This window comes from Bacillus rossius, chromosome 1 (assembly GCF_032445375.1).
Source record: "Bacillus rossius redtenbacheri isolate Brsri chromosome 1, Brsri_v3, whole genome shotgun sequence".
In the NCBI taxonomy this organism is placed as follows: Eukaryota; Metazoa; Arthropoda; class Insecta; order Phasmatodea; family Bacillidae; genus Bacillus; species Bacillus rossius.
Genome location: NC_086330.1, coordinates 176,493,791 through 176,507,053, shown reverse-complemented (window position 1 = coordinate 176,507,053; position 13,263 = coordinate 176,493,791). Strand labels below are relative to the sequence as shown.

General features: G+C 34.8%; 1 protein-coding gene across 2 annotated transcripts in view; it reads left to right on the top strand.

Moving 5' to 3' along the window:
• LOC134527116 (uncharacterized) overlaps positions 1 to 13,263 on the top strand; it is a 65,219-nt gene that overhangs the window by 29,787 nt on the left and 22,169 nt on the right. The window contains exons 2-4 of one of the 2 annotated variants that reach the window (XM_063359477.1): positions 5,324 to 5,444; positions 10,628 to 10,759; positions 12,020 to 12,147. In XM_063359477.1, coding sequence (XP_063215547.1) covers positions 5,324 to 5,444; positions 10,628 to 10,759; positions 12,020 to 12,147 — 381 coding nt within the window. Of the gene's footprint in view, positions 1 to 5,323; positions 5,445 to 10,627; positions 10,769 to 12,019; positions 12,148 to 13,263 lie in introns of both variants that reach the window. The other variant, XM_063359476.1, reaches the window with a different exon arrangement.

Here is a 13,263-nt window from a genome sequence, read left to right as displayed (position 1 = left end):
TGCGACGCACGTCCAAGAAGCTGAAGTGGAGGTGAAGCGCTCGGACAGTCGAGCCCGACCTGGCCACCCAGGGTGACCATTGATGGGCTGTCTACTGGGGCTGCAGGCGACTCGGCTGGCGCAGTTCTGGGCCGCGACAAGCCGCTCGGTCCAGCAGCATTGAGGCGCGGGCGTGGCTCCTGCGCTTGCCTTCGTCTCCCGGACCGTCCAGTCGAGGTCCCTCGGCCTCCTCTCTTCTCTGTTTAGCCGCGCTGGGAGGCGCCATAGCTGAAGTAATCTGGAATTTTCCAATAAAATTAAAGCTAAATATACTATAGCTATTGATTGGCATATTATTAATTATATTTATATTTTAAATACTTTGAGGGCTACGAATTCAAACTAACGCGACAAAATTCGCCTTAATCTGCACACGTACTGACGAGTTACAAGCAAACGAATGCCTTTTAAGCGTCAATTTTTAGTCCAAACTGCGACGTGTGTCACGCGGCACTGGCGCCATCTAGCTGCATGAGTCAGAGGCCGTGAGTAATGGCTACAGTGCTCTACTCAACTATATATAAATGGCACATAGTCACAGAGCTAAAACCATCACCGAGGCGACATGTTTTCGTTGCATGCGGGTTTACCGAGTGACCGTCTACTTACCGAATTTAAAGACGTTTCACGTCTAAATTAAATAATCATGTATCAATTATTTGAAATGGCTAACACAAGCTGTAAACAAACATTTCAAAAAGGTGATTTGTTCAACGGGTTCAGTATGATAGGCTGAATAACCGATAGAGGCGCACCTGACTTAATTAAGAACACCCGTCATAATTATTGTTTTTCGTAACTTTTGTTTTCGAATTTTGAATAGTACAAGGCATTCAATATTTATTTTTTAAAAAATCATGAGGATGAATGCAGATAGTGTTTGTTTGCTAGGCAGCTCAGTGAAGGCTTGGATGTTGTTTTTGATGTCTTTAATTTTAATTTTTATAACTTTACAAGATAGTGCAAAAGTGTCACAAGTGCCATTCACAAAAATATGAAATATTATTTGTCTTAATCAATGAAAGAAAACTTTGTACACAGGTACGCAAGATTTGAAACACCACGCTTCAGAAAACCACCACAGATATTTCTCGCTTGGTTCTTTTTTTTTTCTTTTTTTTTAATTTGTCATTATTGCTTTTATTTTTAAGTATATAATAAATGTATGAAAAGAAACTTTAATGGTACTGACAAACCGATTCCCATCCCCTGACCCTGGCGAAAGTAAATTTATCAGAATCACAAACAAATGTTAGAGTAAATGCTTGTTTCACCTTAACTATATAGTAAAGATTGAAATTCGTTAATGAAAATGGAACAGATGTCACCCATGCTCTCGCTAATGGAATATTTCTCTGACAACCAAATGCACTTCACAAGGAGACAATTTTAATTATGACACCTAATACTCCTATTATAATTTTAAAGTCAAATTTCCACTGCACGTCCATCACAACAATATAAGTTGAAAACATATTTGTACGACTGATGGTCTAAAGTGCGTCTCAAGGGTAGTATATGTATTTAAAGTTGTGGCTGGAAATTTTTTTTGTTAATGGTTTAAAAACATAGTTGACAGAACAACAATGGCCGAAGAATACGTACCTTGGTTCCACTTTTGAGAAATGTCAAATTTTAAATAAGTTTCATGACACATCCAATAACACTACCCTTTTTATTGTTTCAGCAGACACAAAGTACTTGTAATTTCCTTTACTTGTTCTTTTGACTCAGAAACGACTGTATCACACAGCTGGCTAGTTATATTCTGTTACAAAAAAATATTTCTCCCATATTTGTGCCGGTAACTAGAACTCATAAACCTGTTTGTGAATATTTTATGAAAATATCACCTCAAAAAAAAGTTTCATGATAGGAGGGTCTCTTAATGGTCAAAAATATATATTTTTTATTCGATAGTAAAATGGACGTCATTTGAACTGTGTGGAATGTCAGAATGTTTCGAAACATTATTTATTATGCACTTAATAATTTTTATTCATATCATTCACGGATAACAGTTTTCTGACTGTAACTTTAACATCCAGTTAATGTTATAATTGTTGGTTTTTATTATTCTGTACACAGGCTGATTCAACGTGCTGTTGACAGGGTAGCTTTCGGTTTATCAACAAAGAGTTATAGTTCTTTCGGTCACATATTTTCACTATATTTTTGTGAAAAATAGTAAGTATCTAGGTAAAAATTAAATTTAATAAAATATACTGTTAACCCACATCTCATCGCATACATGACCTATGTAGTAATAACATCAGTTTGGGCCCTTACACGTAGCTATCATCAACAGTATGATACAGCGGACGCTGTATCGCGTAGTTAGTTTCTGTTGAAACCCTTAATGAGATAGTACCTAATACTTTAGTGTGTAATATTTTAAAAGTATTTATAATCAGATAGTTATTGAAGAACAACCACCAATTGCAGTCTTTAGCATGGTGCGACTTCCGGTTAATTTGTAGCCATGTTTTTCGTCCACTGTTCTCAAAGTCAACAACTATTGTTGATTCAAAGATTCAAACATCCTTTTATATATATATTGTCTATTTATGGATTTATTAACTACCGTTATTTTTCATGAATCACCTCCATGTGATTCTTAAAAGAAAGCAATGAATAATCTGTTAATAGTCAAAGATTTTTAAAAAACCGAAAGATCAATTTAACTATCTTAACATTTAAATTTACTATCTATATCACCTAATAGTTGTACCACAACTTTTGTGCGAAAGTTTTTTTGAATAACACCACTGGATGTATTGTACAAAAAACATTTAAAATATTTTGGCTGCGTGGAAAATGCAAAGATGTTTTATCATATTTCGAATATTCAAGATTAAATAAAACGATTTTTCAGCAAAGTTTTTACGTTATTATATGATTTTATAGTTTTCCCGAATTTTTCAGGTGTTTAATTATCCTGAAATTACACTAAATAGGTAATTTTTTTGAGTTGTTTTAAAAGAATGTTAAAATAAAACAATATGTACTTGCCTCGATCTGTCCCAGTCTAGAGATAAAAATTTTATTTTAAGAAACGAATTTGCATTGTCCCTCATCGTCACCACAGAATACTGTTTTGTATGTTTGACTAATTTCATGTAGAGCATCTTTATCTTTGATCCTTAGAAACCCAAATCAGCTTTCTGTAATATCTATAACCAGTTTATTCCGTTCCTGTTTCATTGCCCTCAGAAGGTTGTGTAAACATTTAAGGCAAATTTTGTTGTTAGGCTTATTGTTCCACCCTTCGAGAGCACGTTTTGTTCGATGCTTCTTATCTTCAAAGTGCCAGACATTGGAGAGAATGTTTTGATTTTGCAACCATTGGTGCGCAAAATAATCAAATAACTGTGTTAGCTTCTCTCCTTCTAGCACCAAACTGTGTATTCGGAGCCATGTCTTAAACGTCCTTGTGGGGTATAGTTGCCACAGTGTTGTACATGCATGTAGGCCTGCACCAATCACGTATCTTAAAACTTGTGCTTAAGCGCTGATTTAATGGCAGCTCTTTATAGTACAAGACGGGAAGTTTGAAACAAACGAAGAAATGCCGGCATCTCCGAAGTGAATTATAATATTTTCGAATTCCATCTGAGTAAATATTACTTTTTTTAAGTAGGTTGGACATTTCCTTTTTTTGTTGGGCAGAAAAGAAAACGATACTAAAGCGAAGTGATTCTAATTCTTTGTTCTGCCTAAGTCTGCATGAATTGTGTAAACCTGAGTGAACGGCTTTCTAGACACACTGAACGAGTATTGCTTTTGATTCCACTGTATTTCTCTACCTTTAAGTCTATAAAAAAATGAGTATTCTTTTTCTACTCCATCTAATAAAAGTAAACATTTACTGTTATCGTCATAGAAAACAATGTTTAGTGTCTGTTTACCTCCTTGTACTTGCTGTCTCACATAGTTCGTACTGCGTACAAAGCTGAAGGTCGCAGGAACTTCTGTTACGAGGTCAACCCTTTGATTAAACAGAGAGTCAAATTATTTCTGGTGTAACTTAGAGATGGTCTTGACACCTATTGTTCTCTTCTTAGCTGCAGCTAATTAAATTCGAACTTCTGGTTTGGTGACGTCTGGTTTTCATTTGTATTCGGTTGTACTGATATTTTGTGTCTTTTTGTTACGATCACTTACACCTTTCTCTCTTCTCTTAAAGAGACGTTTTGCATTTATATATTTTTTCTTAAATTATATTATATATATATACATTTACATCCATTGAGCAAAGCACACTCTTTGTCTTTCTTCTTATCGGTTTTAGTTAATTTATCAAATCAAATTATATACGTCAATCCACCTAACAAAGACCCTTGCACTGTGAAAATATTTTCAAATGAAATTTACGAAGAATGCTGGTTACAAATAATCCAGGTATGATAGTAAATTTATCGTCATATTCGTAAATTTTCAGGCACTAAGTTCAGTAATTTTGATGATGAACCAATAAGAAATATCTTGGTATCTAAACAAATCATTCAAAAACTGGTAAATTATACTGCAAATACACGTGCGTGTTTATCCTGTCATCGAAACCAGAAATCGGAAGTCAAAATACGGCGTAGTTTCTACGAAGAAACGAAGAATTCTTTGTTTCATTTGAGGTGAATTCTTCGTTGAAAAGTTCGTAAATTTACTGTAATTTCTATCAGGGTGGTAGTTAAGATAACGGAAGCTCACGGTTGAAGGCCGCTTTGAGTGAGTTAAACGAGGTGAAACAGCTTCACGGAACGCAATTTCCATACCTTTTCTGGGGAGGGAGCCTCAGATCACTTATTGGTAGAGACCTGCAAAATTCGCGGATTCATTTGGTGATAGGCTAGAATTCATTGGTAGAGACCTGCAAAATTCGCGGATTCATTTGGTGATAGGCTAAAATTCAAGTACATATACCTCTTAGATAATTTTTCTATTGGCTTACTGTTCATATGGACGAATCTCAAACAGTTATAATCCCTCAACCAAAGAAGGATCGAATCACAGACAAAAGCTGAGTCGACTTACAAGTCGGCAGCCAATGAACTTGCGTTATTTGCCCGAGTGTACAGGGGTATGTGCAGTCTATCCTGAAGGCCATTGAAACCGCGAATTTTGCAGGTCTCTACTTATTGGGCAAAGGCGGAATATTTCTCAGGTGCAGTTTTCATGCATTTATATCTATATCTATCAGTGTGTATGATGTTTGTGTCAATTGTAGCTCTGCCTTTAGTGGAGCCTATTCCTTCAACAATCTCAAACATTTTAATGTTTGTGGCAGGTCCAGGGACTGATTTGGAGTGCAGCGTCCATTTTGGGGATAGTGGCCAGCACGACGTGCATCTTCAGCCTGGGAGATGGAACCGCTTCAGCAGACGCCGCTTTTATACTCTACGTTTCAGGTACCCACCTTAACTTTTAAAACCAGCTTTCTTTTGTTTTCACTCGTTTCCACACATTTCACTGCAATAACAAGGTGGGGGCCACGTCTGCATGATTACATGATAATTGCAGGAGCCGTTTATATTTCATCATCTAATTGTTGCGCCATGTTGATTAGATGCCCAAAACATCGGATGAAGTGCAGTGTTTGCATTGTGTGAATAGTTTTAAATCCTTTTTTTTTATAAAAGTGACTGTTTTTAATGACGGATATTCTAATTAACAGTTACCATCATCTGGCATTATCAATAACAATTTCCGCGATGTTTTATGCGTTACACTATAGCGATGGCTATGTTTAAAAGTTAATACAGAAAATTGAAAATAAATTCGTAAATTATAACTTATACCAAGTTTTTGACTACTCAGTAATATATTACAGAAATTTTCCGAATTTTCATAAAAAATGCACTGACATAAACGTCATATTACAATATCTAAGTATTGTATGTCGTTGCAAACACTTTAAAATGCACGTGGAAAGCAAAATAATATTTTTACTGTATCCTACTTACCAGTTTTTGAAAGTGTTATTAAATTCCACATGATAATTTTGAGAGTTTAAGTTTAAAGAAAGGATCTCAATGCCTGAAAATTTATGAAGACATCTGAAAGTTTACAAAGATGCATCAGCAATATTTGTAACCAGTGTTAGGTATTCTTAAGTTTAAATTTTAAATATTTAATAGCGTGAAAAGAATTGCTTGTAATACATTTTCTCAAATAGTTGGTTAGGAATGAACTGTTTGATGCTTACACATTTCATCACTTTCCGTCGCTCGTCCCACGCTTATCTTTCATGTAAGTCACACCCACTAGGAGCGGATATGTGTAGTGAAATCATGTCAAATAGCTGAATGTGGTTTACTTGAAAACATGGTGGCGATAGGCGTCCGAAAAAAAAGGCGTGTTTCTAAATCTTGTTAGTTAAATCAGATGAACTAAAGATGACGTCTCACCATTCGTGAACCACGCTGTAAAAACAATTTCTTGTTGTCTATCAAAAATTTATACAAACAAATAATTTATAAAAATTTTTAAGTATAACGTTAACTCAACGATAATATTAAAGAATTATGAATAATGTTCGTAACAATTTCCACTGATTTATTTAAATATATATATTTTTTTAGTGTACAATAATTTGGCTTGTAACACAAACATTTCTTTATAGAAACAGTATCTTACTTCGCCGTTAAGAAAGTTCATGCACTATTATAATGATAATTGAAGCTTGATTTTACATGTCAAGTAAAAATGTTGTTTGCAGCTACACAATCTTTCCGGCAGCTCATATTTAAATACGGGATTTTGTTTGCCGATCAAACAGTTTGTTGTAGCAAGGAAATTTGTAATACACGATTCGGACCCTGATTTTTCAGTCTGAATGATTTTAAAATGGTTCACTTTTGACTTCTGCAGCATGAGAACAAAAGTAGCAGTCAAGACTTCCAGTCACGGAGAGTGAGAGTCGTGAAGTGAATGTCGCAAAGCTAGTGCCATGTATGAGCAGCGTCGTAGAGGTGTGTAGCGTCTTAAGTGTTGCAGCCTTGATGAGTCAAAGTGGGTATTTCGATATACGCAGAAGGACACGCGTATAGTTGAAGATAAGTTTCGATACGAAAAAGAGCGTTCAAACCTAAGAAGCATGGAGATTTGAGTAGCAATGAAAGATACCCAGTATACCATGTAGTAAACAATAATAGAGTAGAGCATTCAGTAGAAACCAGGAAATGTCGGGTATTCGTTTGGCGTCCGGGTATAATTCAAAGCCTTACGCTTTTTCTACGAATGTTTACGTTTACAATGAATGTTTTTTTTTTGTGAGCATTTTTTTTTCTCTTTTTTGTTAGTACTACCTGATTCACTTTTTTCTCTCCCAGCTGAGCGTCATTGGCTTGCGGTCTCAGAGGGGCGTGTCCAAATAAACTATGTTCCAATCATGAACACAGTGCGAGAGTATGAAGGTTTGCATCCCAGCTTGCGACCGAATGAATCAGCGACATTTACGTAGCCCTACGAAATCACGCAGAAACCTTTACAATTCGCGGTATTTCCTGCCACCAGGACGAACGGCACACACTCCCTACACAATTAGGTTCGTGTCTATTGACCATTGGCTGCTGTCACATTTGACCTTCGGGTCTGATAGCATGCGATTGCATCATTAAATCAATTTTTGTAATGTTGTTAATGGTTTCTTGTTCTTCGAGGCGTGTGTAAACTACTTATGGTCAAATGAGAACGTAGTTAAACTATATAATGTTATGCATTCCAGCTTCTCTCCAAATAATAACGTGAATTTTGCAGGTGTATACTAGTTTTAAACATCTTAACGCAACTGAAACTCCTAATTATTTATTGACTTCTGATTACTTTGCCATTCGCCATACGCCATACGCAAAATAGTAGCCATGAATACTTATACTGTTTTCAAGAAATATTTGTTTGAATTTGTTTGGAAATATATACCAACGTTATTATGATATCCCTATATTAGGCATGTTTTGAAGTTTATGCAATTCAAAAATGTGAAATAACCTTATTTTCAGAGATTCATGCTGGTTTTTATTTATTTGTTCTATGTTAAACACGCAAACATTAATTGTGGTATTTGTAGTTGTCTCATTTTGTTAAAGGAGTCCAACTGTGCCTATTAATAGCTTTAAAGTGTATAAGCATATCGATCACGATAAATAATTGTATAAGCCAAGTTTTGGTTACGAATAATTATTTGAGCAGCTTCGATGTGTTTTTGTAGTGTTCGTCCTATTTTTGATGCTTAGGCATAAAGCATGTTGAGTATGTTCTTCGTAGCACCTAAATCGCTTTAAACCAATAAGTAGGGACTGGAAAAATTCACAGGTTCAATGACCTCTAGGCTAGCTTCTACGATCCTATGGTTATTCAGGAAAATGTCACATGCTCATTGGCTGCTGACTTGTGAGACGTCTCGACTGGGAGCCTGTGGTTTGATGCTTCTTTGGTTAATGGTCTTTAAATGGTTCAGACACCTCCAGACAAACGGTGAGTCAATATTAAAATCAGCGTAAAGGTACAAGTATTTGAATTCTAGCGTATCGCGAAATAAATCTGCGAATTCTTCTGGTTTCTACCAATAGGGAAGTAAATATATGCCAAATATGTTACATTATTATACTTAGACAAAAAATGATTAAAACAGTGGAAGAAAATAATTTAAGATATTATTGAATGAAATTAACATATAATATGGTAAATTATTTCACTAATAGTTTCCCCATTTGGTCTACAAAGTTATCAGTTATAAAAGTAAGATAATCAGCCGGAATGTTGGTAAAGTAGTACTGGTAGAATGTATAACATCTAGAATCCTTGTTTGAGCCACTCAAGTTTTTTTAATCCAACCTTCCTTAATTTTAATGGCTTAACTGCTGATTTTCTTGACAATGTTTTGATTAATATTTGACCAAGTTCAACTATTGTCTGCACAAAAAATGTATTAAGTTTTATCTACTAAATTTTTTTTTATCTTGAATGCATTATTGTAGTTAATTTGAATACAAAATTAAAGCTCATTGAATTTTTTACGTTATCTTGATTGTTCAGGCACAATTATATAAAAATTATCTATTTGGGCCATAAAATTGCTCACCCATAATGGTAAAAGACAAAGTTGCAGGTTAGGTATTATGTCTCGAAGTTTTGCTCATAATTGGTAATTAACATGTAAGACATTCAATATTATAGTGGGTTATGAAAGAGGGGTTAAAACATTTATCGGATACATGCTCATTATGAAGTACAAACAATAATATTTTGCCTAGATATCATAAACTTGAAAACTTAAGCGATTACGGTCAACATACAGACAAATATTTCGTTTATTCCTTCGGTAACATGTACGATTGAAATGCGTATACATTTATTTTACTTATAAAATTCTCTTGACATGGTCTTGACGACAAATGAACAACGAGAAGTGTTCACCCAATCAAAATTGTAAAAGAAAAATCAGCTGATAGTTGCCAAATGACATTAAGCGAATTAATCATGTGTAGTAGCTAATGTTGAATTTAGCCTGGTCCGGGGTTATAGTCATTTACTAAAACATCAAAAAATTATTACTGAAATTTTTTTCTGTTATTTTCATTTAAAATACCATTAACTATAGCTGAGATTATATGAAGTTAGGTCGCTATCTTGCAAATTTCACGTTATTGTGTTGCAAACATACTACGTTGCCAACAAATTAAACATTTTATTTTATCTTCAGTCATTGGATCACGTGTTACTTAATAATCCCTGAATGACTATAAACCAATCACCAACTTGCCAAATTATGTGACCCTTCGTGAGGAACTTGGCAGGGTACAATGTGGCGACAGCCAATCAACAAATAACACGCTTTGATTATTTGCAACTAACGATCCGCCCCGACCTCGCAGGGAGGCGATATTCTAATGTGGGATCATTTAGATTTAATAAGTACTACGTACTTATAAGTATAAAGTTCTCGTTAGTGTCCGGTGTTTCGTAAACCAATGCACGTTTAGCACAGTTTGACATAGCACACATAATATTTTGTAAAATCAATTTTTAACTATTTTAAATACCTTAGGTAAATAGAAAAAAATTAATTCGATACAGATAATATTATTTCGGTTAAAATAGCTTCGCAAATAACTATTTATTTTGTTAAAACCATTTTGAAAGATAATTTTTTTGGGTCATCCTTATAAGATAAACATATGTTATCACGGACGTTTTTAGGCCTTCTTAAGACCTACAATTCTGTAGTATATTTATTTGATGTATCCGTCATGTATAAGTCAACGTAAACCATGCAAGCGCCCTTAGAACGTACATTTACGACTTGATCAAAAAACATCGAGATTTTTCTCCCATATTCAAATTTAATATGTATTTATTATACAGACAAACCTTCCGAAAGAAATTCTCACAATGCAGGTGGAAACAGCTTTTTAATAGTATTCATTATGTAGCTTATAAGAATTTAGCGAACAAACAGACAGACGCAGATAGGGGCTTCGATTTATACTATTTAAAGATAAAGATAACGAGGATTCTTCTCTGGTGCCAAAAAAGACGTGAATACCGAAAGTCACTTGTCATGCGTGTTAACAAATAAATTTTGTTCCAGGCACCGTGTGCGGCGACACGATACTTCAAGATCAGTTCGGCATGATGTCCGGAACGTGGATTCTAGCGTGGTCGTGTCTGTTCCTGTGCTTCAACTTCATCTGGTTCTGTTGCTCGGTGTGGCTCCTTGTGGGTACGTCCGGTATGTTGGCGCGACTGGTCTCTATTGCCATCCACCATCTCTGGATGCGTGCTCGTCCACTCAGAGGCTGATGTCATCACGAACAGCCCTGGAATGAGGCCATGAGCCTCGATTAAATTCTTACTGCTTTCCTGCAAATTCATTCGCTCGATGTAAACAAACTGGCCTTGCTAACTCGCCATTCGCTTTGTCCTAGCGAGCGAGGTCACAGCGTAATTTTATCATTACTCACTCTCCATTTTTTTTGTATCGATTGGTCGTCAAAGTCTCAAAAACACTTAAAAGAGAAATAATGGAGGTAAGAAGTTAGGGAGTTATATAATATTGATGTCAAATGTGAATGACCCTTAAAGTTAGTATTATTTTTGTTATAATAAAGTTAAACCTGCATTCCTTGCTTATGTGTTGTTAAATGTTTTTTACCAATAAGTTTTCCCTTCATGATGACACTTTTTCACGATAATTCTACAAAGTGAGTTCCTTTCAAGCAATTAAACAAACTTTTAGCATTAGCCTTTATAAAGCTAAGTTTGTTTTACGTATAACTTCTAGCATTTAACTTCAACTTCAGAACAGACATACCCTTCCTGGAATACTGCATCGATGAGATAAATAATATTGTTAATCTTTAATTTAATCTTATATCCAAAAAAAAATTAAATTAATAGAAAACTGGTTTAAGGTTTAATCGACACCCGCTGAGCTAGTTACGACATGCTCAAACACACACGAGTTTTCTCACCGACGAGTAGCTTAGTAACTTCAAAAAGTAATTGAGGCTTCTTTTTTATATTTGCAATCACAGTAGTCAATTTTGCCTGCCTGGTGGATTTCAACGCTCAGAAAAACTAAATTCTTGTATTAGGGTCTTTGGTTCAAGTTTTACCTAGAAATTGATGTTTTAATTTTTAGTTATACCTACATATCTCCTCATAAGTTCCGCATGTCCTAGATCCAAAAACTAAATTACAGGTTTTTTAATGTTACTGTCTACAAAATTAATTAATATACAGAATTTTATATAATTACAAAATTAGGTTATAGACACTGAGCAAAGAAAATTCACCATGTTGCGGCGCATTATTTCAAATCACTTATATATTTATTTTAAAATTTTCCGAACAAAAAAATATTGTTTGGCTTCCCAATATATTTTCAATTTTCTGAACCATGCCTAAAATTTCAGTATTTAAATGTCTAAATAGATTAACAGGCTTTCCCATAGTGTTTTCATGTTTTATGACGTCACAGGTCTGAGGCATCACAAGCCGAAACACATTCTATTGGAGCTGCTTGCCTGGATCCTGGTCACCATCTGCGTGTGCGTCCTGGATCTAGCCGCCGTCATCAGGTTCGGCATAGACGTCGGCATTTTGAAGGTATGTCTAGCTCACAGAATTGCACAACTACGCTACTGTTATGAAAAAAATTCCCTGCAAAGTTCATTGTCATTCACAACACTTTAAGGCTCGGTCTTACACGCCAATATTTTTTTTATATATAATTTTATGTGAGAGCTCTCTCTAAAATTTAACTCGATATCCACTTGGTGTAATATCATGAGTGATTATATTTACGAAGACTTGGCTCTCTTTTCAAGAAATGTTAAAGTTTTAAGTTAAAATCTGTTAAAAATATATTTGTGGCACATTAACATGCAATGGAGTTATTGAGTTAAAATATTACACACGGGCCTTAAAAAATTAATGACGAAAAAACGAGAAAAGCAACATGGCATGTGAGACAGAGCCTTAAGTTTATAATTTTTTGAAATTCTTTTTAAATTAAGAAACTGGTTTAGGTAAAATATACACGGGTAAAATTCTTCAAACCAAGTTGACAAACAACATAGATTACAAATTATCCAGATATCTTGGTAATTTAGCGTATATTTACAGTTACTGAGTTTATTTTTTAGAAACATTGACCCGCACTATTAAAAACTCTGTGGATTTAATATTTATCTTCGAAAATTTACGGTGCTAAATTAACTTAGTTTTAACATGCATAAACAATAATAATATAATTATATTTACGAAACATTAAGATTCTTGTTGAATATACAGCAAAAACCTTATATTTCTCATCAACACTTGTGTTTACCCTATTTACAACGAAGTATTCAACTCGAAGTCTGACTCAAATTGAGTCTCTACGAAGTTCCGCTTATCTGAGATTACGATCGTTTATTTAATTTTCATTCACTGTTGAAAATTCCGTAAATTTACTGTAGTAGTATGTTTTGGCCGATACTGGGTCAGGGTTTCCCAGGAGGTGACAGAAGTGCCGACCGCCATCTTGGAATGTGACGTTCTAACGGCCATCTCTGTGTCAAATTTCCTCAAAATTCCTCAAAAATTAATCAAAATTACAGAAAATTCCTAGAACAATTCCATATTTCGAGAGAAAATTCCCATTTTAAGGAAAACTTTCCTATTTTCCCCCTCAACAAACCTGGAGAGGTCAAAATTCCTCGGAAGAAGCAAATTTCCTGA